Genomic DNA, 23,984 nt, shown 5'->3' with positions numbered 1-23,984 from the left:
GTTTTCATCTTAGAGCACTACTACAATAAAAAAGAGAATCAAGACAACACACAACAACTAAGAGCTAACCCTTCTTCCAGATATGGAAAGAAAGGTAGGAAACGTGCTCAACGCTCACTGCTCAAGCAGAAACCATAGGCCAGGAGTTTCATATTCCAGAACACTGTAAAGAACATTTCTATGTGCCAAGACGTGGGTCAAACGAAGAACATTTCTTGTTTTCACAATGCCTTTTTCCAGGAATTTGTTTCCTATTTCCAACTGGCCTATGCTACTTTAATTACTGTCTTTTTCCATCCTCTGCTCCTTCTTTGAAGTCTTTCAAGCAGCACTCGTTATTATTTCAGACCTCTCGCAGATGTTAAAACAGCAGAAGCACCAGAGCCCTGCACAGAGCGGTCATTTAGCAGGGTTACAGCTGAAATCTCTCCATCCCCGCCATGCCATTAGGGACTGCTAACACCAACATTACCCCAGCGAAGAGGAAAACACAGCAGGTACGTCCCTGGAAGAAGCACTTCGGGTGTTACAGACAAAGTATACACACGTGGAAGATGTGGTAACAAGTGAAATGGTTTATGTACATACCTCAGAAAGGAGCACATCACTGCAGAACTTGTTACAGTAGTTTCGGTTCATTACACAGTATTTACACAACGTTAAGTTGCAAATATTGAATATTTTGTAAAAGCTTTTTTCCTACAGAACTGCGGGAGGAAAACAAATCTACTTGCTCCCTTCTGGCAAACATTTAATGAAAAAAAAAAAAAAGTTTATTTTGCTGTAAGACCCAACACAAACGAGACTACCTCATTAGTGGAAACATTCCTGCCTAGGCATCTTGTCATCCCCTAGCACAAATGTTCAGTTTGGGAAGAAACAGCTGAACTGCTACTTGATTTGCTCATAATAGCCTCCATTATCGGTGAATAATTAAAGAAAAATCTTTCAGCCAAGTCTACAATTCATAATCCTGAGCTCCAAGACACAAATGAGATTAGTTAATTCAACACAAAACAACAAAATCCTACAAAACATCTCACACAGTCTACTTTGTCGATAGAAAACAGCAATCCTCCAGAAATACCCTTATAAAAACACTCACAGAACCACCTAGGAAGTTAGTTTCATTTTCTACAAAAAGACAAGCTTTTTACCATTTGGATCAGACATTTGAAAGGCGTTCCTCTGTTTAAACTGCAGTAGCCTTTGTACCAGCCAAAAAGCTCCCTCTCTGCAAGTTTGAAATCCCAGAAGGTAAAAAAAATATGGATTGCTCACGGACCCTATTTCCCAATCTGCACTCTGCAAAGATAGCAGGACTGGAAAATGCTGAAACGAACAGAAAAATCAGCCCAGTGTTCTTTCTGAAGTGAAAACAATAAATTGGCTATTTATAAGCTTAAACAATAGCAATTACTGAAATCCATGCCTAGCAGAGGCAGAAAATCTGACAGAGCAATTAAAAGTGGAGTCTTACACATGATCTTGTAATTTACAGCCCTGAAAATACACCAAAGTGGTGATTTTTGATCTACCCCACAGGGAAGCTGAAGAGATAAGCTGCAGCTGTGGACGTCAGGAGAGCTGGCCAAGAAGAAGGCTGTAAGGACTACCAAATGTTAGTTAGCAGACAGGGACACGAGTTAGGAAGCTGAAAGAAGCGTTGAATACAACTCAACAACCGTCAGCATCTCTTCAAACGCGTTTCAGCACGGTCTCATTTCAGTTTAATACCTGGCTGCAGAACGCGAGCTGCGCTGCCCGATACCAACCCGCTCTCTGAATGACACCACCGAGAACAAATTGGTTCAATAAGCAAACACGAGCTGCTGGGCTGATGTAAAAACCACACAGATCCGTAATAAATCTGGTGCTTAGCACTTCCCCTTGCACTCAGACTCCCTACTCCCAGTAACAGCACCCGAACGCCCGTGTCAAATCAGAGCAACGTCATTTTTTAGACACGTATCTGGCAAAGAATGAGTTTTTATTTTCTTCTGCAAGTGCTCCAAAGGGTTATTTTTCACCCCGTGCATTAATTCGCTGCAGTCCCCGCAGCACTTGGCTCTTGCACCTGTCGAGGCTGCTCACAGCTGAGGGGCAGCTCGCACAGCGGCACGCGGCCACAACACCCCAAACCCCTAAAAAGCTTACAAAAAGACACGCAGCACCTCCAATTCCTGAGTATCTCCAAGGAGATGAAAGTTTTCCTGGACTGAGGAAAGCCACTCCAGCAGCAGCAGCACTGGCTTCGCAGCTCCCTTGGGACAGGATTTATCTGGCGCTCCCTTCTAACAGGCTGAACCAACCATTAACCACGGTCACCCCCCCCCCTCCGTGGAAATTAGTGTTAATACCCGCTGGCGGCCGTGTTTTATTGCTGAACCACAACCACACTGCTCTTAATGGTGAAATCCGAGCTAAAAATCGCAGCCCTAATCTCAGGGCAAGAAACCAGATCTGGAAGTTTTATCAAAGAGCAAATAAAACACAACCACAGCAGCTTTGGCTATCAAAGTGCCTACAGGAGGTCAAAAGATGAAAATAATATTCTGAAATGAGTCATGTTTGACAAATCTCAATATAGTGGAAGGAGAACGAGCCACCTGCATGGCTCCCACTGCCACCCCAGAAAATTAAAACGCCATTTCTCATCACACAGTTCAAGTTTCATTAAGGTAACGAGCAGAAGAGCGATTCCTCTTCCTACAGCAAGTATCCAGTGAACGTTTTCAGGAGATGAGTGTCAGAAGCCAAACTAAAGCCTGCGAGCACACCTACCAAGCTCCCCAGCAAAAATTTTCCTGGACAACGCTGCTAAAACGAAAAACAAAACAACTCAAAACAGTGTGTTCCACTTCACTACATGCCAAACACGCTTCGGGGGAAAAAAGTTCCGATTATTCTGCCATGGCAAGAGAAGCCTCAGTTTGTCAATAGCTGTTCCAATTTCTCTCCGCTCTATCTGCTTTCACAATTAAGATTTTCTTTAAAGTATGCTTGGGCTTGCAGAGAATTAAACTAATATTTTACAAAGTTTGGCATCAAGTGTCAGCACTGCTTTCAGATAATTAAAAGCAGGTTCTATAGAATGGCTGGAAGATTATTTACAGGTTCTTCCAAAAAGGGCAGATTCTGCAGATTGCTGTGCTGAACAATCCCTTTCCAAAGAATTTGACCAGCTGTAAACTGATTGGTGACTAATTCTGACACCAGTTACTTGGCTAAAAACTGTTGTAGGCATCCTCGAGCTTAAAGTCTTCTGTTTTTATTCAGACTGTTTAGTGACATGGAGCTCAATGCAAACATATCCAAGAAGCTGATTAGAAATCAGCATGGATGTTTTTGTAACAGAAGTCAGGCAGCTGGATTTCCTGTTAAACACAGGAAAAAAAACAAAACTTCTATAATAAAAAGGGAAAAACCTTTCGACAGCTTTCTTCTTCCAGACCTATACAACGCAGGAACAGAGGAGCAGACAAGCAGAAAATTCAGATCTCACTCAAAACTACCTGCTGCCTCGCAGTGCAGCCCCACTACTCCAAGCTGGATGGGAGCTGAACCCTTGTTGAAACTGCTGGGGGCCTACAAATCCTTGTGAGTGCAGTTTTAGAGCCCCCGAGAGCAAGAGAAGCAAGAACTGCTCCAACTTATTTTACAACCAAAAGAATTTGGAGCCATGAGTGATGGAAGTTATTGTCCTACTCCCCGTGCAGCAACGGAGCAATAAACTGTGACCTCCAGTGAAGTTCTCAGCTCGCTCTGGTCCCTGCAGTCTGGAACCCAGCACGCCACATACACTGATATTTCCTTCGTCACAGTGCTCTTTAACCAGTTTGGAAGTTATGCTCCCAAAGAAACAGTAAGTGCTGGTACAAACAATTGAATTTGGGGTATCTTCTGAAATCCACAGCCCCCAAACTGGGGCTGTGCTGAGGGATTAACACTCTCCACACACTCAACCTCTGGCAATTTTCAGTTACAAGCTGCAAAAAGCAAACCCAGTCAGGTATTTATTACCAAGCCAGCACTGGGCGTTAACTACCTTAACCTGAATCTTGTCTCCTTAAGGAAAAAAACAAGGAAAGGGCTGCCCACGACTTGGCGTTACGCACCTCGTACAGGTCTCCCATCAAGGATGTTCCTGAACGTTGCTTTAGGAGAAGCAGTTGAGCTCTCACCTAGGGAAAAAAGGAAAAAAAATTAAACCAATTGAGACCTGACAAGCACAGCACTGGGCTCTGCTTTTACCCACCCATCCCGACGCTGTTTCCCAGTAGAAGAGGCCACCTAAAGGTGCCCAGCGCAAGCAGACGGTGGCTACACAGACCTAAACTCAGGGAACTGATCTCAGCCATAGCCCTGAAGGAGCAATTAACTGCAATACCTCACACAGGGCCCAAAATAATCAGGTGCCAACCCCCGATGATATCACACACACCGTCCTCTGTTAAGGCACAGCTCAGCACCGGTAACACTGAACCTATTAAGACCAGGATTTCAGCTCGGTGCCCCCACCCTGCCCCCCAAGCCATCCTTGTTCGTACTCTCAGAGCAGAGAAACTTCGGGGGTTACTTGCCCGCCTTTCATTTCTTCCTTGCACTCAACCAAAGGGCAAAACGAAACGCCAGCAGCGCTGGGGAGGAGCTGTGACACCAGCGACAGCAGCCGCACCTCACAGCCAGGGTCTCTCCTTTCTCCCCCCGCCCCGCAGCCACCCCACAGCGCATCAGGACGGGCTAAAAACGGCCGGGTGACGGAGGTGGAGATGAAATGCGGAGCAGCAACGCTTGCTCCGTGGCAGAGCAGAGGCTGCGAGCTGGGCTTTGCAGAGAGGCTTCGTCCTCACACGAGTACAGCAGGGGAGAAAGGTGCCAAGCATTCTCCTGGGGTTTAGGACAGGAGGGCACTGGCAGAAAGCTGGTCCCGGGGAGGGAACTGTGCCCCAGACTGGATGTCATCTGCATGCTGTTATTTTTTTATTATTTTTGTGTCATTATTTTAGCTTCCGGTCACCACGGAGGGGGTGAGCACAAACCCAGCGCCCTGCTGGCACACAATGCAGTCCCATGCCTGGCCTATTCATAGCTCTGACACCATGGCACTAAATTAAGCAGAACTCCTCGCTTTCTCGGACCTGGTGACGGCCGCTGTCAGCCAGCCCCTGCTGCTGCTCCCTCTCGCTGAGGAGGGAGGGGGATTTCCCTCGGGGCAGGAGGGGCTCCTGAGTCCCAAACCCAGGCTGCCACCCACAGAATGGCACCCCCTCCGTCCCTGTCCCCGTTTCGGGGTGACTCCAGCACCAAGAGGAAGGAGGAGACGAGCCCTCGTGCTGGCTCCTGAGCTGGCTGAGCCTTTTTGCCGACCTACCAAGCCCAGAGCTGAACGGGGCCAGCTGGAAGGAGGGGCTGAACACCACCTAAAGACCTCAACCAGCGCAACCCCGGCGCCTACCACCCCCTGCTGACCAAGCCTCGCAGCAGCTCCCCCAGGAGCCACCAGCTCCGCTCCTCGTGCTCTGCCCTCAGCTGCGTGGATAAATAAATAGGCACCAACTTCACACCACGCAGCTCTCCGTGCTGGGATAATTCAGAGGAAACCACGACCCCCAAAACCGCCGGGATTATTGTCCTGGCAGAAATGAATCTGCTGTCCTGCGTGGAGGAGCACTCATTTTATTCCCTGTTTCAAGCACGTCATGCTTTGGCTTCCCGATAGCACCAAGCACACCTGGAGGAGCTGGCCAGCAGCATGCCAGCCTCTAACATCACCAGCGAGCTCAGCGCAGGCCTGGCTGGAGCTGAATGACTAATTATTTGCTTAAGCAGGGCTTACGAAGCTTCCTGGCCTAACTAAGCTGCAGAACCCAGCAGACGGCTAAATTAAATTATCACGACCTGAGAGCAGAGCACATTTCTCGTACAGATGCTGTGCTCCCAGCAGAATTGGAAGAGTTAATGGCAGGGGGCACGGCTGCGCCGACATCTCGGCCCTCAGCTTGCGAGCAGGGCTTGCTGGAGGACTGAGGAGAAGAGCAGGTTGGTTTTGTGCCCAGACAGATCTGCAAAGAGGGAATTAGGGATGAAGGGAGCAGGAAGGAGACATTACGGTGCAAGGAACAGGCACAACTTGTGCAAAGAGTGGTGGCAGGGCCAGAGGCTCGGCCTGCAGAGCACACAGCTGCCCCTGTCAGCTCCACGCGTCCCGCATGGATGGATCCACTCCAGGGAGCTCACAGCAAGCAAGATACCAGGAGGAAAACATCACAGATGCCTCCTTGTCACAGCCAGGGGGTTTCTTTACCGTAAGCTGGCAGGTAAGCATCGAAACATTGCCTTGTTTTTATTCCTGGATGGAAAAGGGTGCCAGCTCCAACGCCCCTGTGTTCCCCCGGGGTGAGGCTTCTCCCTTCTCCCCCCGAGCAGCAGCCCCAGGCAAAGCAGAGCGGCGGCGTGTTTTGAGAAGGAACAGCAAGGAACCAACACGGGAAACTTCCTAAGGACGTCTGGGGTCACTCCCCAAATCCGCTTGTCACACACGTCCCTCCCTGTCCCTACTTTAGGAGCAGCCAATTCACAGCAGGGAGGACGCGAAACAAAACCGGGAAGCAGAATCCAAAGGAAATTGAGACCAGCACAAAGCCCTCGGCTCTGCAAGGGACCCCACGTCACGGGAACGTGCATTTTAGACAGCTTTCCACAATAACTGGCCGATTTTATCCTCTTAGCTGCTGTCAGGTTGTGTAACCGGCGATGCAGTTCGCACTCAGCCATTTCCCTGCTGGGCTAAGCACCTGCAGAGGTTCAGGGCAGGCAGACCCAACTCCTGCATTCCTAAAAAGAACGCAGGGCACGTCCAGGTAACCACCCTCCTGTCTCCACAACACGCTCCCGTAAAGGCAATTCGCAAGGCCAAGCTTCAAAAGGCAGCTGCTGAGGAACGTTTGAGTGAGGAGGCTCAGGTTATGCAACACAACCCCACAGATCCCCGTGGCCGCAGCACTTGGCGGGGCTGCCCACACAAAAGGCACAAAACTTCCCCTCGACCTTCCCGTGAGCAATTACGTTAATTACCTGCCTGCTACTGGAGGGAAGGAATACTGCGAGAGTCCTCTGCGGGAAGGAACTGGATGATTTGGGTGTGTGATTGTAGGAAAGAGCATCCCAAAAACATCCAGCAGGTAAGGAAGGGCCCCCTCCTTCTCCCACCCACCCAGTTACAACCCCACACCACCTTCCCAATGGTTACACTTGTTCATCACACGTTTTTTCAGGGCTTTCTTCCCCTGGGACACACTCAGAGCCCACGAGGGGCATTCCTGCTCTCTGATCTGCAAGGAGGAAGCGCCGTGGGACACGTAACAGCACACACCCCATGTGGGCTCATGCGCAGGGCCAGCGAACAGATCTTATCCCACAGCTTGCACGGCCACCACAGCGAGCGTGGCCTGTTCTGAACTTATCACGTCACCTTCTGACGTGTCAGTGCACTCAGAAAGCCGTGCAGGAGGCAATTAGGGGAACAATTAGCTTGTAGAGACTTCAGAACGTGTTTATAAAAGCCTCGGGCACTTTAACCTCGCCCAAACAGCATGAGCTACGGAAACAGGGTGTCACAGCATCCCGGAATCATCAGGGTTGGAAAAACCCTCCAAGATCATCTGAGCGGATCACTCCCCTACCCCCACCACCACCCCCTGTCCCCCAGCACCACGTCCAACCTCTCCCTGAACACCCCCAGGGACGGGGACTCCATCACCTCCCTGGGCAACCCGTCCCAACGCCTGAGCGCTCTTGCTGAGGAGAAATGTCTCCTCATTTCCAGCCTGAACCTCCCCTGGCACAACTCGAGGCCGTTCCCTCTGCTCCTGGCACAGTTCCCTGTGAGCAGAGGCCGACCCCAGCTCCCCACCCCTTCCTTCCAGGCAGGTGCAGAGAGCAGCGAGGCCTCCCCCGAGCCTCCCCCGGAGGTGCCGCAGGGCTGGGGGCTCAGAGCACGGCCCCCCTCCGTGCCACAGCACCGGGGACGGGGCTGTCGGGGGGGGGGGGGGGGGCCGTGAGCCGAGGGGGGGATCCCAAAACCTCCAGGGCCGGGCCTGGGGGGGTGTGGGGGGGGCAGCGGGGCCCTGCCCAGCCACGAGGCCGCGGCGGGGCCGAGGCCGGGAGCTCGGAGCGGGGCCCGGGGCCGGGATGGGGGAACCGGGAGGGGGCGAACGGGGGGAAAGGGAGGGAACTGGGGGGGGGGGAGGGAGGGGGGGGAGGGCACCGTGAGGAGCCCGCTGTGAGGCCCGGGATGGGTGTGGGGGGGGCAAGGCCTGGCCGGGAGCGGCTCGGCCCGGGGGCTGGGGTGAGGGAACGGGGCTGGGGGCGCGGGGCAGGGCCCGGCGGAGGGGCAGGGACGGGACGGGGCCGAACCGGGCCGGGCCGGGCCGGGCCGCACTCACCGGCCCCGCTCCGCCCGCGGCCTCCTCAGCAGCAGCAGCAGCGGCGGCGGCAGCAGGCAGGCGCCTCCACCTCCCCTCACGCACTTCCGCTTCGCGCCCTCCCTCCCGCGGGGGCTGCCGGGAGTCGTAGTCCACCCCCCCGCTTCTCCCTTCCGCCGGCGGCGCCGCGCGGACTACAACTCCCAGCACCCCCCGCTCAGCGCGGGGCACGCCGCGGCTTCCGCCTCCCTCTCCCTCGCCCGCTCCCTGGCGCCAGGGAGGGCCGCAAAATGGCGGCGGGGCCCTGGCGGGCGGTGCCCAGCCCTCAGCGCCCCATCAGGGGCCGAGCCCCGCCATTTGCCTCCCAAACCCCTCATCCCCGGGGACGCAGCGAGGCGAGGCGCGGGCGCTTGTCCGTGTTTTATTGTTGGAGGTTGTCCAAATGCACGACACTGACACGAGGGCGCGGGCAGCCCCCCCCCCCCCCCAGCAGCCCCCACACGCCCACCCCCGGCCGAGCTCTATTTACATTATTCACATCCATTGTACCCAGCGAGTTAAATAACTACATTATTACACCACACGTCCAGGGGGGTTGGGGGGTGGAGGAGGAGGAGGCGGCTCACGGCAGGCTGCTAGGGTGAGGGTGTCAGTCTGATAAGGTGCATGTTTAAAAAATAAAATAATAATAAAATGAAATAAAAACGAGAACCGAGAGAGAAACCAGGAGGCCCCGGTGCGGGCAGGGGGCCTGGCGCCGCCCGGGCTCCTCGTGGCGGGGCCGGGTGCGGGCGGCGGGCGGAGGGGAGCAGCGCGGTGTTTGTTCTGACAACAGCTACGGGGCTGCGGGGGGCCGCTGGTGGCACGTGCGAGGTGGCCCCGCGGGGACATCTGCCATGGCCTGGCCCTCAGAGCACTTCTGTGGGGACGAGGAGAGAAAGAATCGCTGTTAGAGCCGGGGCGGCCGCGGTGGCGTCGCCCCCCACGCAGCCCCCCGCGTCTCTCACCTGTGACCTGGGGGGGTTTGACCACGGCTTGCTTGAGGAAGGGCTCCTTGTCGCCGAAGGGGATGATGCTGCCGGGGCTGCTGCTGTGGTGGGAGAGCTCCAGCAGCTCCGGGGAGCCCTCGGTGCCGGAGAAGCCGTTCTCGTGCTTGCCGGGCTGCACGCCGTTCACCACGGGCGCCGCCACCTCCTTGGCCGGGGAGCTTTGGGGTGGGAAGTCGGGTTTGAGCCGGGCTCCCCGCGCTCCTCGCCCCGCTGCCCGCCCCTGTGCTCACCTCGGCTGCAGCCCCTCGCCCGAGGGGCCCTTCAGCGTCCCCGGCGTCCCCGTGCTCGGCGTCTCCGTCTCAGGGAGCTCCTCGGCCTTGGGCATTGGCCCCGCTCGCTTCTCACGGCCTGGGGACACGAGGACAGCCCCAAATCAGCCCCCCGAGGCACGGGGCATGGCGAGGCAGAGAGCAGGATGGCTCTGGGTTCCCTGGGCACCTCAGGGTGCTGCGGGTGCTGTCCCCAGCCCTGCAGAAGGGGCTGTGTGTACCTGTGACATCCTCCTGCTCGGCTGCCTTCCCGTTCATGATCTTCTTGTCCTCCTTCTTCTGCGGGGAGAGGAGAGCCGTGAGGGGCGGCGGCAGGGAGGGGAGGGGGCTGCGGACCCCGCAGGGTGGGCACCCACCTTGGCATCTCCCGCGTCCGACTTGCGCGTCCTCTTCATGATCTCCTCCAGGCGCTGCAGGGCAGATGGAGGGGGACTCACACACGGCCCCCACCAGGGGGATCTGCCCCAAATTTTGGGCAGGACCCCTTGCCTGGGGACCCCCCCCATCAAGTGCCACGCGCTCAGGGGAGCCCCCAGCCCCTCACCTTCTTCCTCTCCAGCCGCTCCTGCTCCTCACGCTGGAAATGTTTCTCCCGCTCCTGGCGCTGCCGCTCGGCCTCTTCGCGTGCCCTCGCCTCGGCCTCTTCCCTCTGGGGCACATTTGGGGCGGCAGGGACGGGTGGGGTGGGGACAGTGGGGACAGGCTGAGCAGGGGGCTCTGCAGCACCCTGTCCCATGTCCCCCAGGATGTGCTCCCCACACATCACCCCCTGCCCCGGGCATGGCAGGGCTGGGCTGCTCCACGCTCCTGCATCCCACTGCGGGGGGACCAATGGAAACCCTCCCTGCCTCCATCCTCATCCTGCCTCCATCCTCATCCTGCCTTCATCCTCTGGTCCTGCCTTCATCCCCCAGCCCTGCCTTCACCCTTGAGCCCTGCCTTCATCCTCCAATCCTGCCTCCATCCTCCAGCCCTGCCTTCATCCTCATCCTGCCTTCATCCTCCAACCCTCCCTCCATCCCCCAGCCCTGCCTTCACCCTCTGATCCTACCTTCACTCTCCACCCCACCTCTCCCTCCCCTCTCCTCCTCTCCCCCCCGCACCCCCCCACCCCAGACCTGTCTCTGCAGCCTCTCGGCCTCCTCCTTCTCAGCCCGAGCCCTCTCCTGAGCCTCGCGCTCCTCCTGCAGCCGCCGCTCCTCCTCCCGCTGCCGCGCCAGGGCCTCCCTGCGGCTCTGCTCCTCCGCCGCCCGCTGCGCCCGCTCCTCCTGCAGCCGCCTGCGGGGAAGGGGACCCTCAGCGGGGTTTTTTGGGGAGGGTACCGGGGGGACAAAGCCGGGGGTGGGGGGACGCCCACCTCTCCTGCTCCTCCTGCTCCCGACGTTCCCGTTCCTCTCGCTCTCGCTGCTCGCGGGCCTGGCGCCGCTTCTCCGCCAGCAGCCGGGCGGCCTCCTCCCGGTCCGTGGTGCCGGCCGGGGGTCTGCTGGGGGGGGTGGCCACAGCGGGGCTGGGGGCTGCAGGGGCTGGGGGGGCTGTGGGGTACACACAGAGTGAGTACTGCTCCTGTTCTCCTTGGCCCCGCCGCCCCCATGGCCGCCCCCCGTCCGTACCCACCTGCTGGGGGCTCTGCGGGCACCCTGGGGGGGTCGGAGGGGGTCGAGCCCCTCTCCTCCTCCTTCTTCTCTCGTGCTTTCACCTGGCCCTCCTGCTCACCCCGCTCATTCCGGGCTTTGGCACGCACCTTGGGGGACGAATGGGCGCTGCGGGGCAGGGGCGGCTTGTGGGGGGAGCCGAGGGCCGGGCTGGGGGACGCCGGGCGGCCTTTGGGGGTGGCGGGGGACGAGGGACGGTTCTTGGGGCCGGGGCTGCAAACGGAGAGAGAAAGAAGGGGGGGTTAGTAGGGCCGGGGTGGGGGTTACAGCGTGTCACAGGGCACAGGGTGGGGGTTTTGGGGCCCTACCTGCTGTCCCCTGCGGGCAGGAGCCGGGGCTGTGCCGCGGGCAGCGACTGCCGCTTCTTGAGGCTGCGCTCGCGGGACAAGGCGCTGCGCTCCTTGGCGTTCTCCCGCTCCTTCTCCTTCTTCTCCTTCTTCTTCTGCTCCGGCCAGGGAGAGACAGCGGCAGTGTTTGGCACGGCCGGGAGCCGAGCCGTGCCCCGGGGTTGCCCCGGCACAGCCAGCACAGCACCCCGGGAGGGGTGTCCCCGCGGGAGGTGACACTCACGGGCGAGGACTCGGTGCGGCGGCGCGGTGTCACGTCGGGGCTGCCGGCGGGGCCCTTCCGCCGCTCCCAGCAGCGGTGCTGCAGGCGGTGGTTGTGGCAGGGGCTGAGGGGGCTGGCGGAGGCCGAACGGGGGCACACGGGCACTGGGGGGGAGTCGGAGCAGCGGCGCCGTCAGAAGGCGAGCGGCACAGCTCCGGCACCACCAGCTCCTGGGGGCTGCGGGCTCCTTCCTCGCAGCCCCGTGGCGGAGAGGTTCCAGCCCCCTGCCCCCTTTCCCCGCGTGGTTCTGTGCCCCCCGTGCTCTCACCCTGCTCCTTGCCGTTCCCAGCCAGCGTCACGGCGCTCCGGCTGCGCGCGAGGAAGGAGAGGGTGGGCGTCATCAGCCGGTCCACGATGCTGCTCTCCCAGGGGCTGAGCTGCAAGCTGCGGTCTGAGAAGGGAGAGGAGCCCTCAGCGCTCCCCAGAGCCCCCCGGCACCACCCCGGACCCCTCTCCTTCAGCCCCACAGCTGCCAAGCCCAAACCTCAGCTGCAAAGGGGTTGTCCTGGCACGGACAACCACGGCACTGCACGGGTGCACGCGCTGGTGGGTGACCAGGCACCCAAGGGACGGCGCTGCGGCAGGACGGCGACGTTATCCCCGTGCCCCATCCCGAGATGCACCCGCAGTGAGCATCTCGAGCAGCGTTGGGGCCAGCTCTGCTCCTCACCACCCTTTCCACCAGTCCCCTCCTCGTACCCGACGCTGGCGCACACCCTCCTCATGCACCCTGTCCCGGTGAGACCGAGACCGAGCCCTCGGCGCAGGGCTGCTGCAGGGCACTGCACCGTGCCCTTGCCCCAAAGGAGACGCGCTGAAGCTGCCGGGCGTGCCACGAGAGCCAGACCAGGCTCGCAGCACCCGAGGAACTGTGGCCTGCAGCCACGCTGCTGGCTCAGCTGGGCACGGGGACGCTGCCAGCTGCCTGCTGCTGGCACCCAGCGCCCCACGGCCACGTGGATAGCACCCGCAGGGACAGGGACCCTGTGCTCCTCTCCATCAGGACCCTGCCTCCAGGCTGGGAGCAGCGCCTTGCTGCCAGGAGGGGAGAAAACAGAGAGGATGGAGCAATGGTGGGGACCCAGCACCGTGCCCAGCACCAGCACAGGGCACAAGGTGAAGCCGACAGCCCCGGGGGTGCCTCCCCCGGCTGAGCCCTAGCGCGGGGGCCGTCGGGAGCCGCCTGCATCAGCTGCTCCAGCTATTTATACCCGGCGGTGCGCGCCCATCTCCAGGCAACCCAGAAACACAACAGCAGCCCCGGCGCTGGACGCAGCCCCGCGGCACGGCCAGCAGCCCCGGGCAGCTCGCCCAGGCCACCACGACCTCACGGCACCCTGCACGGCGCTGCACCCACGGTGCCCTGACTCCAGGATGGGCATCAGGGTGGGCACCGGCCCCGAGCAAGCTCTGGAGGTGGGCAGCCTCGTGCTGCAGCCGCCTCTGCACCCATCGGACACAGCTCGCACAGCACAAGCTGCCCCGGGGCAGGGAGCAAAAAGGCTCCCTGGTCCCAATCCCAGTCCCTATCCCGGTGCCACCACCCAGTGCTTCTCCTCCTCCTCCTCCTCCCGGCCGGCTCTGCCATGCCCCGTGGCTGGGCAAGGAGCCACCGGCCAGCTCCAGCCTCCTCCTGCAAGAGAAAACAGCGAACGGCTCCTCCTCTCCGCGGGCACCGTGCGGCACGGCGGGGTCGGGGGGACGTGGGTGGGGGCTGCCTGCCTATGGGGGGGGGGTCCCTGACGTGGGGCGGGGGCCGGGCTGTGCCCCCCTGCGCTGCGGGCACACGCAAAGGGCTCTTACTTCTACTGGGAGAGTTCCAGAGGGTGGCGGAGGATTTGGAGAGCCGCTTGTTGATTATAGAGTCGACGTGTTTGGGGAGGTTTACGGCGGACACCGAGCACCGGCTCGCACCTGGAGGAGGGAAAAGACACAAGGGCATTAAGGTCGGGGGGGGGGGCGGGGGGTGAGGGCTGGGCTGGGGTCCCCCCGCATGCAGCATGCACTGACGTGGGGCTGTGGGGCTGCGGAGGGGCAGGGGGCAGGAGGAGGAGGTGGTACGGAGAGGCTGGGACCGGGGGGCGACGTTGTCCGGGCACCGGCATCGCGAGCTCCGCTCATGCTGGAGTCATGCAGGGATCTTCGGGGACCGCAGCAGCTCCTGGCCCTGCCACTTTGGGGTCCCCACAACCCGGGCTGGACCTCGGAAGCTGCCAGCCAGGAGCAGTAGGACTAGACAGGCACGGGACGACTCTCACACCAGCTCCTGTTCTCCGTGGCAGCACCGGGATGGTGCCGGGGGACAGCAACACCTCGGCAGGGTGCCGGCACCCCTCTGCCCCGGGCGGGCAGACAGAGAGCCCGCTGCTGGAGGAGGCAGCAGCCAGCTCAGCAAACCACGGCGCTGGGGGCAGCGCTGGCCGCGTGCCCCCACGGGAGGTGGCAGGGGGACACGGAGGGCGTCCCCTTGCCAAACCCTGCCAGGCACCGCACGGCGAGGGGGAGAAATCTGCTCCCGAGTGTGCCACGAGCCACACAGCACCTGTACAAGCCACGTTTGCACACCCAGCACCTCTATTCAGCCTCACCAGGCAGCACCACGCACCCGACGCCGGCACACGCAGCCCGGCCAGGCACTGCCGGCACTGCTGCAGCCACCCCGTGGCACGAGGGGAGCAGCCAGGGCTCGGGGACGCGACGCTCCCCACCGTGCTGTTGGCCGTAGCCCTGTCCACTGGAGGTCCACCGGGACCTCCGCCCGCAGAGCCGTGGTGCCAGCACCACGAGGGAGGTGTCCCCGAGGAGAGGAGCCCGCCGTGGGGCACGGCACGGCCACACAGAGCCCTGCTCACCCCCACGTTGGGGCCAAACGCTGCCCCCACGCAGCAGGGGCAAAAAAAGGACTCGAATCCCAGTGAGTCGGCGACGTCCTCGCACAGCTCCACAACCTCACCCCGGCTGCCAGAGCCACAAAACGCCCCACGGCCACCCCACGGCCACCCCACGGCCACCCCACGGCCACCCCACGGCCACCCCGCAGGGCGCAGACTGCAGGAGGGAGGACGCAGCCTCCGGTCCCAGCCAGCCTTTAGGGCACGGTGCCACGAGAAACGGGAAGAGCCGAGGGGTCCCAGCGGGCCCCGGCACAGCACGGGGCGACGACGCAGCAGCAAAGCAGCACTTTGGGTTTGGTGGCACCCATCCTGCTTCACCTGAGCACCGCCGAGCTGTCAGCCAGAGCCCTGGGGGCCCCGCTGCGCGCCCAGCCCCGCACTCACCGTCCTTGTGCGCCGAGGAGCCGTGGTGCAGGGCCCCAGCCCACGACCACCGCTGCTGCCGGATCTCTGCCCACGTCTTCTTGGCCGAGCGCTGGATGGCCGCCTCGTAGCGTTCCTGCCCGGGGAGAGGGACGGGCTCAGGATGGGATCAGGCACGGGAACACCCGGAGAGCCCCAGCCCGGGGCTGTCACAACCACGGGGACACTCGGAGAGAGAAGGGGCAGCGGCACCCGCCCTGGCTGAGGCACCCGTGCGCCCGAGGAGCCCAGGATGGGCTGACGGAGCCCCGAGGGGGCTGCACATCCCCGCTGTGCCAGCCCCCAGCCCCCCCGGTCCCACCTTGTTCTTCTCCAGCTTCTGCCTCTGCCGCTCCTCCAGCACGGCGCGGCGCTTCTCCGCCTTCAGCCGCTGCTCCTCCAGCCGCTTGCGGCGATCCTCCAGCTGCTTCTCCCGCAGCAGCTTGGCCTTCTCCTCCTTCTCCAGCCACAGCACCCGCTTGGCAGCTGCAGGGGGGAGCCCGGGCAAGGGGGTCGCACCCTCGCACAGCCCCCCGGTGGGACGCAGCTCCCCGGGGACCCGGAGAGCCCCGGTACCACGGTGGGGCCGCGTGGCGGTGGCCGTGGCACGGGGTCGAGCGGCTCCCCGGGTGCACGGGGCCGGCAGCATCGCGGCGTGGCGAGGCGAAGCGAGGGAGGAGTTTGGGCGAGGACAAAAGGGAGCCCGGGAGCCCGCCGAACCGCTCGGGGGAAACAATGGGGGAATGAGGGTGGAAAGAGCGCGGGGAGCGGGGGGCCCCACGGGCGGCGCGGGGGCTCCGCCGCCCCGAGCTGCTGCCTGAACGCGGGATGGGGCCGGGCTCCCACGCAGCCGGGGGCACCCACACCAAACTGGGGGGCACCGGGGAGCCCCGAGGTCATACGGTGTGCAGGGCGATGCAGTGGGGTCACCCGTGTGGTGCTGGGGGGGGGGCAGACCCGCAGGCACGGCTGCTTCTGCCCCGCGGGCTCAGCCTGCTAATAGCAGCTAATGGGATTGCCAGCGAGCCGGCCAAGCTCCTTAACTGCCCCGCCTGCCCCTTTCCCATCCACTTTCCCTCCCAGCTCCCCCCCGGGGGGGTCCCGGCACCCCAAATCCACCAGCCTCCCCGCTCCCCTGCTGCTCACCCAGGTACTTGGCCCGCTCCTCGCGCCGCTCCTTGGCCTGCTTGTGCCTCGCCTGCGCCTTCTGGGCGTCTGCAGCGGGGGAGAAACACTCATAAAAATGGGGAGAAACAGCACCCGTACCCGCACCCCGCTCCCCCACGAGCCACGGAGCAGCACCCATGGGTGCCAGGGGTCATGCTGCGCCCCCGGGGTCACCCACCTTGCTTGGCTCTGGGGCTGGCGGCCGAAGCCGGCGATGCTGCAGCTGGGGCCGAGCGGTCACCCTTGGGGGGCACGTCCTTCGGGGGTCCTGCCGCGCTGCCCGGGGGGCTTTTGGCATCGGGGGGGGGCCCTTTGCTGGCGGCGGGGTCCTGGGGGGTGCTCCCGGGGGGCAGCGTCTCTGCCGGGCAGGGGGCAGCAGGGTCGGGGAGCGGCTGGATGGTGGCGGGGGGCGATGCCTCTGCTTTGGGGTGCCCCACAACGGGGGGGCAGGGAGGGCCGGGGGGGGGCTGCTCGCACCAGGGGGGGACGCTCTCTGCCGAGGGGGCCATGGTGGGAGGGATGGGGGAGTCGGGCTGTCCTGATGGAGAGGTGGCTGTGGGGACGGGGCGGTCACGCTGCGGGGTGCTGCTCTCCGTGGAGGGGGGGACAGCGGGGGGGACGGGTGATGGAGGCTGTCCTGGGGGGGTGACAGCAGGAGGGACGGGCGGGATGCTCGTTTTGGAAGGGGTGACGGCCGGAGGGATGGGTGATGGGGGCTGTCCTGGGGGGGTGACGGCCGGAGGGAGGGGTCGGTCGTGCTGTGGGGGGGGGCTGTCTCCATGCAGGGTGCCCCCGGGCGAGGGGGGCTGCACGGCGAGGGGCAGCACGCTGTCTCCCATCGGGGACGGTGTCTTCCCTGCAACACACACAGAGCAGAGGCAATCAATCCACGGGGGGTGTCAGAGCACCCCCATCCCCGTGGGACCCCCCCACGCCCCTCCACACCCCCCCAAGCCCCCCCACGCCCTCCCCACGCCGGGTGCCAGGCGCACAAAGCCCAGCGCCAGCGGCCGGGGCCGCGCCAGGCACCGCGGCCACAAAGCCGCCCTTCTTCCCCCGGCAGCTGCCGCCACACGCCGGGCACCCAAGGGTGGGTTGGGGACTCGGGGGCACCCCGGAGGATGCGGGGCCGCTTCCACCGGCGTGGCCAGAGGCAGGATGGGCGCGGGCCCCTCGTCCTGACGTCAGTGCTGCTGCCCGTGTCCCCCCAGCGCCGCGGCGCGCTGCGGCCGTGGCCCGCGCACAAGCATGAACTCATGCCCCAGGAATGCACACGAGGCCGCCGCAAGAAAACAACCCCCTCCCCGCGCCACGATCCCGCGCCGTGGCCGCTCCGTGCACCCCGGGGTGCCCCTCCACCCCCCCAAAAAATAAAAGCAGCGCCCTCGGCGTGGAGCGCCCGGGGAAGGGGTTCCGTCCTCAGCAGCTCTGCTGCAGGTCCTTGTGCAGGGGGTGCTGGTGGCCCTGTGCAGCTGTGGGGTGTGCTGTGGGGCCACCCATGGGTGCTGTATGGCCGTGGTGATCAGCAACCCCATGCAGCCCATCAGGAGATGCACCCTTAGGGATCGCAGCCCCGATGCCCAAGCAGCAGGAGGGGTCGCTGCGTCTCCCCAGGAGTGACACCCATGTCCCCGCTGGCTGCACGGGGACCCGGTGAGCCAAGGAGCTGCCCCGGGACGCGGCTCTCACCCCGGGGTGCTGTCAGGCAGGGAGCTCGGCCGTGTTTGCAGAGCTCTCTGCAATCTTCGGAGACGGGCAAAGTATGGGCTGTGCAAACACCGCCCGGCGCCGCTCCTCCGCACGGCGGCCAGGGGACAGCCCTGGGCTGCGCGGGGAGGCACCGCCAGGAACCCCTCCACCCATGGGCGCAGGGCTCCCAGCACCCACGCTGGGGGCTCCGCAGCTTGCGGGGAGCTCCGGGCGCTCCCCGGATGGGCTCAGGCTGCGTCGGCCGCCCCACGGCAGGACACGGCCAGCCCCAGCCCTCCCGCAGCCTTTCCGGGTATTTTGTGCCGCAGGAAGCCGGCCCCGTCCCTTGGCCCGATCCTGCACATCCCACATCCCGCAGGACAGCCCCGAGGCAGGCTCCGCACCCGTTCCCAACGCGACCCAGCCCACGGGGCCACCACCACTTGAGCCGAAGCCTCAGGGCCGTGCTGACACCTCGCAACAGATGCAAATAATTCCCCGAGCCCCCGAGGTGCGCCCAGCCGTGCCGGGGAGGTGCCACCCTGCCACCCATCGCCGCGGGGCACCGAGCCACCAGCACGGCCCAGGGGAAGGATTCTTCCCAGCCCGCTGCCCGCAGGGATGGTGGCACCCACGGCCGGGGCACGGCCAAAACCTTGGGAGCCACAGCCCAAGCGGGGCCAGCCCTGAGCCATCTGTCCCTGTCGCTGCTCCGGCGCGGCAGCTGCCCTGAAACCCAACGCTGCCGGCGCCCAGGCGGGCGGGGGCCCCTCTGCCCCAGCCTGGGGCATTCCAGAGGGGATTAGCTCCCGGCCCCCAGACACGGCTCCCATGAAGCCCCCAGCCCGGGCGGCACTGGAGGGGGACGTGGGACAGTGCTGTGCCCGGAGGAGAGGGATCAAAGCAGGCTGCGGGGCTGGGAAAGGTGCTGGGCACCCCACGAGGTGCTGCACCCCGATGCCACGAGCACCACGGGGGTAGAGCTGCGGTGCCAGGAGCCCATCCCGGCTCTGGACACCAGGCATCGCGGTGCCATCGAGCGCCACCAGCCCCTCCGGCACGTGGCCGGGGATGCTCAGCCAGGCAGAGGCAATTTCCCGGTGCCGTGAAGCGAGAGCACATCGAGGCCCCGGGGGCGGCTCTGGGAAGGAGAGCATCCCACGACGGGAGGGCAGGGGCAGGGGAGGGCAGCCCGGTGAGCCTTAACCTCAGATCCCCTCGCTGTGCCCTATCCTCACCTACCCGCTCCGTGGCACAGCCGGGCCCACCGCGGCATCCCCAAGCTGTCCCCAGTTTGGGCAGCTCTGGGGACGTTGGATGGGGCTGATCCTGACCCCATAAGGGGAGGTGGGCACAGCGGGGGTCTGCCCGTGGCTGCTGCAGCACCACCCCAATGAGGATGGGGTCCCAGTGCCTGGACAACAGCCCCTGGCCACCTTTGCCAGCGCCACCCCAGGGCTCAAGTCCCTGCACGGGGACAAGACCCCGATGCCAACCCCAGCCCTGGAGCCACCGATGGCTCCCTGGAGCCTGCAGCCCCATGGGGACACACAAACACCCTCGGCCCTTCCTCGTGCTGCCCGTCTCCAGCTGCCTCCCCCACCTGGATGGCAGCACCAGGAGGGGGGAGGATGCGCCCCCAGGACCACTCCTTGCCCCCAGAGCCTTGGGGCGAGGTTACTTGGGTTACTTGGGTTGCTCAGAGCCCCGGTGCTGCCCCCGTCCCTCCCCACCTCCCCACGACTCACAGGAACCTCAGAGGCATGCCCTGCCCGGACCCACCCAGCTCCAGGGGATTTGCCCGTGCTGCAGCATCCCTCACACCTGACGGGGCAGGGACAGTGAGTAAGATCCCCAGCACGTCCCCAGCACGTCCCCAGCACGTCCCCAGCACGTCCCCAGCATGTCCTGGCCACCCAGACGGGCGCAGCGCTGACGCGCCGAGAGCAACAAGGGGAACTTGGGAGCTGGGATCTCGTGGCCAGAGCGGGGCCAGAACCCGGGGGGGGGTTTCCAGGGTTTAAAATACCCGACAGAGGAAAGCAGAACGCGCCGGAGCTGCTCCCGGGCACCGCCACCACCTTGGTGATAAAACTTTCCACTTGGCCACGGTCACGGCGTGGCCCTGGCTGGAGCGAGGGGCCTGGGCACCTGCCTGCCGTCCGTCTGCTGCCCTCGTCCTTGGGGTGCCCCACGCCACTGCCACCCCGTGCCCTGCTCCTGCAATCCTACCCGCGAGCATCACAGAGCCGGCTCGGAGGCAGGGCCCTGCTCCCATCATCAGGTTCGGGCTCGGCACCTCCGAAAAATAAATCCTGAGCCTCGTAAGGTGGCTGTGGGCACCTACCGGGGGCTGGGGGGCTGCAGGACCCAGCTCCGTGCCGCTGCCACTCCGTCCCCGTCCCCGCAGGGAGCCCTGCGAGCTGGTTATTTTGGACATGGCACCACGGGACCGTCCCAGCGCCCCGTCACGTTGCCCTGACGCTTTCCCAGCAGCGGCTCCGGAGCCGGGCGAGCGCTCTCGGCGCTGCCTTCCCCCAAACGCAGGAGCTGGCGGGCGACCAGCTCGCCCTGCACCCTCCCTGCGCTCCCTGCCAGGGGGGAGGAAGGGCTGGAGAAACCGAGGCAGGCCCAAAGAAGCACCGAGCCCTGCCTGCTCCGTGCCCCGTGCCCTGCTCCGCGCCCCACCAGCTCGCCGTGGGGCGGCAGCCCCCGTGCGCCCCTCTGCTGGATCCTCTGCGCCCCTCGGGGAGCCCCTGCGCTCGCTGGAGGCCAGGACGAGGCAAACCCCGCAGGTTTGGGGCCTCCAAGCTGCGTTATTTCGGGAGACACACAGCAGCGTGGGCTTCCTGGCCCTTTGGGTCCCCCACGCCAGTGGTGCTGGGGGGGCACTGTGCAACCAGCAGCTGCGCAGGAGGACCTGCGCGCACGAGGGGCCCAAAAACCTCGTCCCCAAACACCCCAAGCTCGGTCCGTCCTCCGCCAGCCTCCACGGGGGCCAGTGCCTCTGCACAGTGGGGGTCAGTGGGGGTCAGGGAGCGTCCCCCTTCCCCACGCAGACCGGGGAGGGCACGGAGAGGGAAGGAGATGCAAGGGGAGGGAGAGGAGGGAGAGGAGGCAGACAAGATGTCTGCAGCGCCCTGTCACGCTCGCTCTCCGCAGCCAGCTCGCTCAAGAGCCTGGGATAAACGGCGAGAGGCAATTTGGGTGCTGGTGGGGAGGCCGCCAGCTCGTCCTGCCCTCCTCCGAAAAGGCCCGGGCGGCCCAGGCCGATGAATCACGGCGGCGGCGCGGCCCTCCCACTCGGGGCTGCGGCGGGCACCGGGGGCCGAGGGGGAGGGGAGCCGCCTCTCCTCTTCCTCCATCAGTGGGAAGCGGCCCCGCCACAAAGCCCTGCTTAGTCACAGCCCCTCTCCGGCGCACGCCGACCCCGCCAGGGCCAAAGAGCGTTTGGCCGGAGCCCCTGGAAGAAAGGAGCCAAAACAAAGCGGCGCCCCGACACCCGGCCCCGCTGCCCTCTCCCATTTCGGAGAGGTCCGGAGGGTTCAGCTCCCCCCCCCGGGGCACCCACGGAGGCAGGAGGGCACCGTCCCCATCGTCCCCATCGTCACCTCCCCGCCGGGCACCGCTCTCCTCGCCCACGCCCCGGCCAAGGTGCCGGCACGCGGCAGCGAGCGCGGCACGAGTGGGGTGTGGGGAGCCGGGGGCCACCCACGCCACGGCACCCGCACCCATCGACAGCTCCCCGGGGAGGGTGTCGGGGTGCCCGTGGGTGCCGGGGCGAGGAGGGGGAGCTCGGTGGCAGCACGGCCCCGGGGAGGTCTCGTCAAGGGCAGGCTCCATCTCGCCGCAGCGCCGCGCCGCAGCCGCGGGGCCGGGGGGCTGCGCGCCTCCTTCCCACCGCCAAAATGGAGGGACGGGCCCGCGCCGCCGGGCTTTGTCCTCACGGGTGGATCCCCAAACATCTCCAGGAACCCCCTTTTCCCATCCGTGGGGTCCCCCCTTTCCTCTCCAAGGACCCCGCCACCGCCCCAGGCCCCGACGCATCCCCTCTGGGCTCCGGCATCCGCCGCGCCGAGGGCCGCATCCGGGACCCCCACCCGAGAGCGGGGCAACCCCTGCGGCTCTTTGGGGCTCCCTCACCCCCATCCCCACATCCTGCCCCCCTCCCTGCCCTCTCCCCCAAGTAGCGGGGGCCGGTTCCTGCACCCTCACCCCCCCACCCCCATCTCCAGCCCCACCGCCCTGCTCCTGGGTGCCCCCTCCCCAAAACCCCAACCCCAACCCCAAGGGGCCCGAGCCGGTGCCGGTTCCCCGCAGCCTTACCGGGGGCTGTTTGGGGTTGGGGTTGGGGCTGCGGCTCCCGCCCGGCGCTGCTCCTCTCCATGGCGTGGCGGGGAGGCGCAGAGGGTTGGCCGAGCCGTGCTGAGCCGTGCCGAGCCGTGCCGCGCCGCCTCGCTCCCCCCAACCCGGTGGGGGAGGACGCTCCGAGCTCCCCGCCCCGGTCCCAGGCCTCCGGTGGGGTTGGGGAACCGGGCAGCCCAGGGGGGATTCGCCCACCGACCCCGCTCCGTGCCCCCCCAGGCCGATATCTCAGCCCGCCTGCATCCCCGGTTCTTTTCTCCCAAATTCTGGGGTTCGCTCCCAACGGTGTTTGGCGATGCTCCGGCCACCCGCGGGACGCTCTGCACCCCAAAATGTTGTGGCCAGTGCCACCCGGGTCAGCTCTCCGGTCACCCCAAAAGGACACGGGGTTCCCATTGCAGAGCCCCAGCTCTTTGTGGGATCCCCCCCGCTGTCCCCCACCCACCCACACCCCGCTCGTCTGCCTCCAGCGCCCCGGGATTGGGGGCTTCAGCCCCACGCATCCCACCCCTACCCCAATATGGGGCAGGTCACGGCGGGACCCCCCCTTCCCGAGAGGGTCAGAGCCCCCCAGCTTGGCCCCTGCCCCATGCAGCAGCTGGCAGAGCTCATGCACCCCAAAAAATGGGCACTGGGGCTCCCCAGGAGAGGGGGCAGAACTTGTGCACCCCAAAACACAGCCACTGGGGGTCTCCAGGAGAGGGGGAAGAGCTCGTGCACCCCAAAATATGGGCACTGGGGATCGCCAGGAAAAGGGGCAGAGCTCGTGCACCCCAAAACACAGGCACTGGGGATCCCTAGGACAGATGGCAGAGCTTGTGTACCCCAAAACATGGGCACTGGGGATCCCCAAGATAGAGGGCAGAGCTTGTGCACCCCAAAAAATGGGCACTGGGGATCCCCAGGAGAGGGGGCAGAGCTCATGCACCCCAAAACACATTCAATAGGGGATCACCAGGAAAGGGGGCAGAGCTCGTGCACCCCAGAAGCAGCGGGGCAGGCAGGGACCTTGCTGAGCACGGGCTGTGATGATGCAGGATTCGGGTTCGTGCAGGCAGCGCCTGTTTTGGGGATGATGTCAGCGGCGGGCCAGGAGATCCCCTGCCATCCCTCCTCCTCCTCCTCCCCTCCCCGGCAAACAGGTTTCCCCAAATCCCAGCCCTCCTCTCCGGAAATGCATTCCTCTGACTCAGGGAGCGGGACAGGAGGGGGTCTGGATAAATTTGGGGGAGCTCGAGGGCCACACGGGGACACCCAGCTCCGAGCACCCTTGGGATCAGGGCGCAGGGAGACCTTGGCAGCCTCCAGCGGGGACAGGGTGACCCCGCTCTGTGCCGCCTCTGACTTGGCCACGTGCACCAAAACCACCCCAAAACCACCCCAAAATGCCCCAGGGCTTTGTGCTGCGGGCTCCTGGCCGGGTCAGAGCTGTGGTTTCCCCGAAACTGCTGGCAGCAGACTC

General features: G+C 63.8%; 2 protein-coding genes across 4 annotated transcripts in view; both read right to left on the bottom strand.

Annotated features, from left to right (window-relative positions):
* THRAP3 (thyroid hormone receptor associated protein 3) overlaps positions 1 to 8,518 on the bottom strand; it is a 32,905-nt gene extending 24,387 nt beyond the window's left edge. For both annotated transcript variants that reach the window (XM_082777517.1, XM_082777518.1), the window contains exons 1-2: positions 8,448 to 8,518; positions 4,119 to 4,184 (exon numbers count right to left, since the gene is read on the bottom strand). The gene's annotated coding sequence lies outside the window, so the exon portion shown is untranslated. The remainder of the gene's footprint in view (positions 1 to 4,118; positions 4,185 to 8,447) is intronic.
* Positions 8,519 to 9,062: 544 nt separating this feature from the next.
* Positions 9,063 to 22,641, bottom strand: MAP7D1 (MAP7 domain containing 1). Of its 2 annotated transcripts, XM_082777293.1 has the most exons (18): positions 22,484 to 22,641; positions 16,647 to 17,324; positions 16,448 to 16,516; positions 15,624 to 15,787; positions 15,284 to 15,398; positions 13,809 to 13,919; positions 12,274 to 12,396; positions 11,967 to 12,109; positions 11,705 to 11,838; positions 11,359 to 11,609; positions 11,102 to 11,276; positions 10,863 to 11,022; positions 10,289 to 10,393; positions 10,101 to 10,154; positions 9,966 to 10,023; positions 9,706 to 9,823; positions 9,434 to 9,633; positions 9,063 to 9,345 (listed from the first exon to the last, which is right to left on the bottom strand). In XM_082777293.1, exons 1-18 carry the CDS (start codon positions 22,542 to 22,544, stop codon positions 9,335 to 9,337), a joined length of 2,730 nt encoding a protein of 909 aa, XP_082633419.1. In that variant the 5' UTR covers positions 22,545 to 22,641; the 3' UTR covers positions 9,063 to 9,334. The 2 variants fall into 2 exon arrangements, with proteins under 2 accessions (XP_082633419.1, XP_082633418.1); XM_082777292.1 differs by lacking the exon at positions 13,809 to 13,919 and having other exon boundaries at positions 22,484 to 22,616.
* Between the last annotated feature and the right edge of the window lie 1,343 nt (positions 22,642 to 23,984).

The sequence above is a fragment of the Aythya marila genome, assembly GCF_965140915.1.
Source record: "Aythya marila genome assembly, chromosome: 22".
Taxonomy (NCBI): domain Eukaryota; kingdom Metazoa; phylum Chordata; class Aves; order Anseriformes; family Anatidae; genus Aythya; species Aythya marila.
This window is presented reverse-complemented; position numbering and strand designations above follow the sequence as displayed.

Bases quoted from the DNA above. Each gene is read 5' to 3' on its own strand.
- MAP7D1 (XM_082777293.1), bottom strand. From the start codon at position 22,544: ATGGAGAGGAGCAGCGCCGGGCGGGAGCCGCAGCCCCAACCCCAACCC. The intron at 12,397-13,808 runs GTAAGAGCCCTT...CTCCCTTCTCAG, and splicing joins CTGGAACTCTCCCAGTAGAA to ACCGCAGCTTGCAGCTCAGC. The intron at 9,824-9,965 runs GTACACACAGCC...TCGTGTCCCCAG, and splicing joins CGAGCAGGAGGATGTCACAG to GCCGTGAGAAGCGAGCGGGG.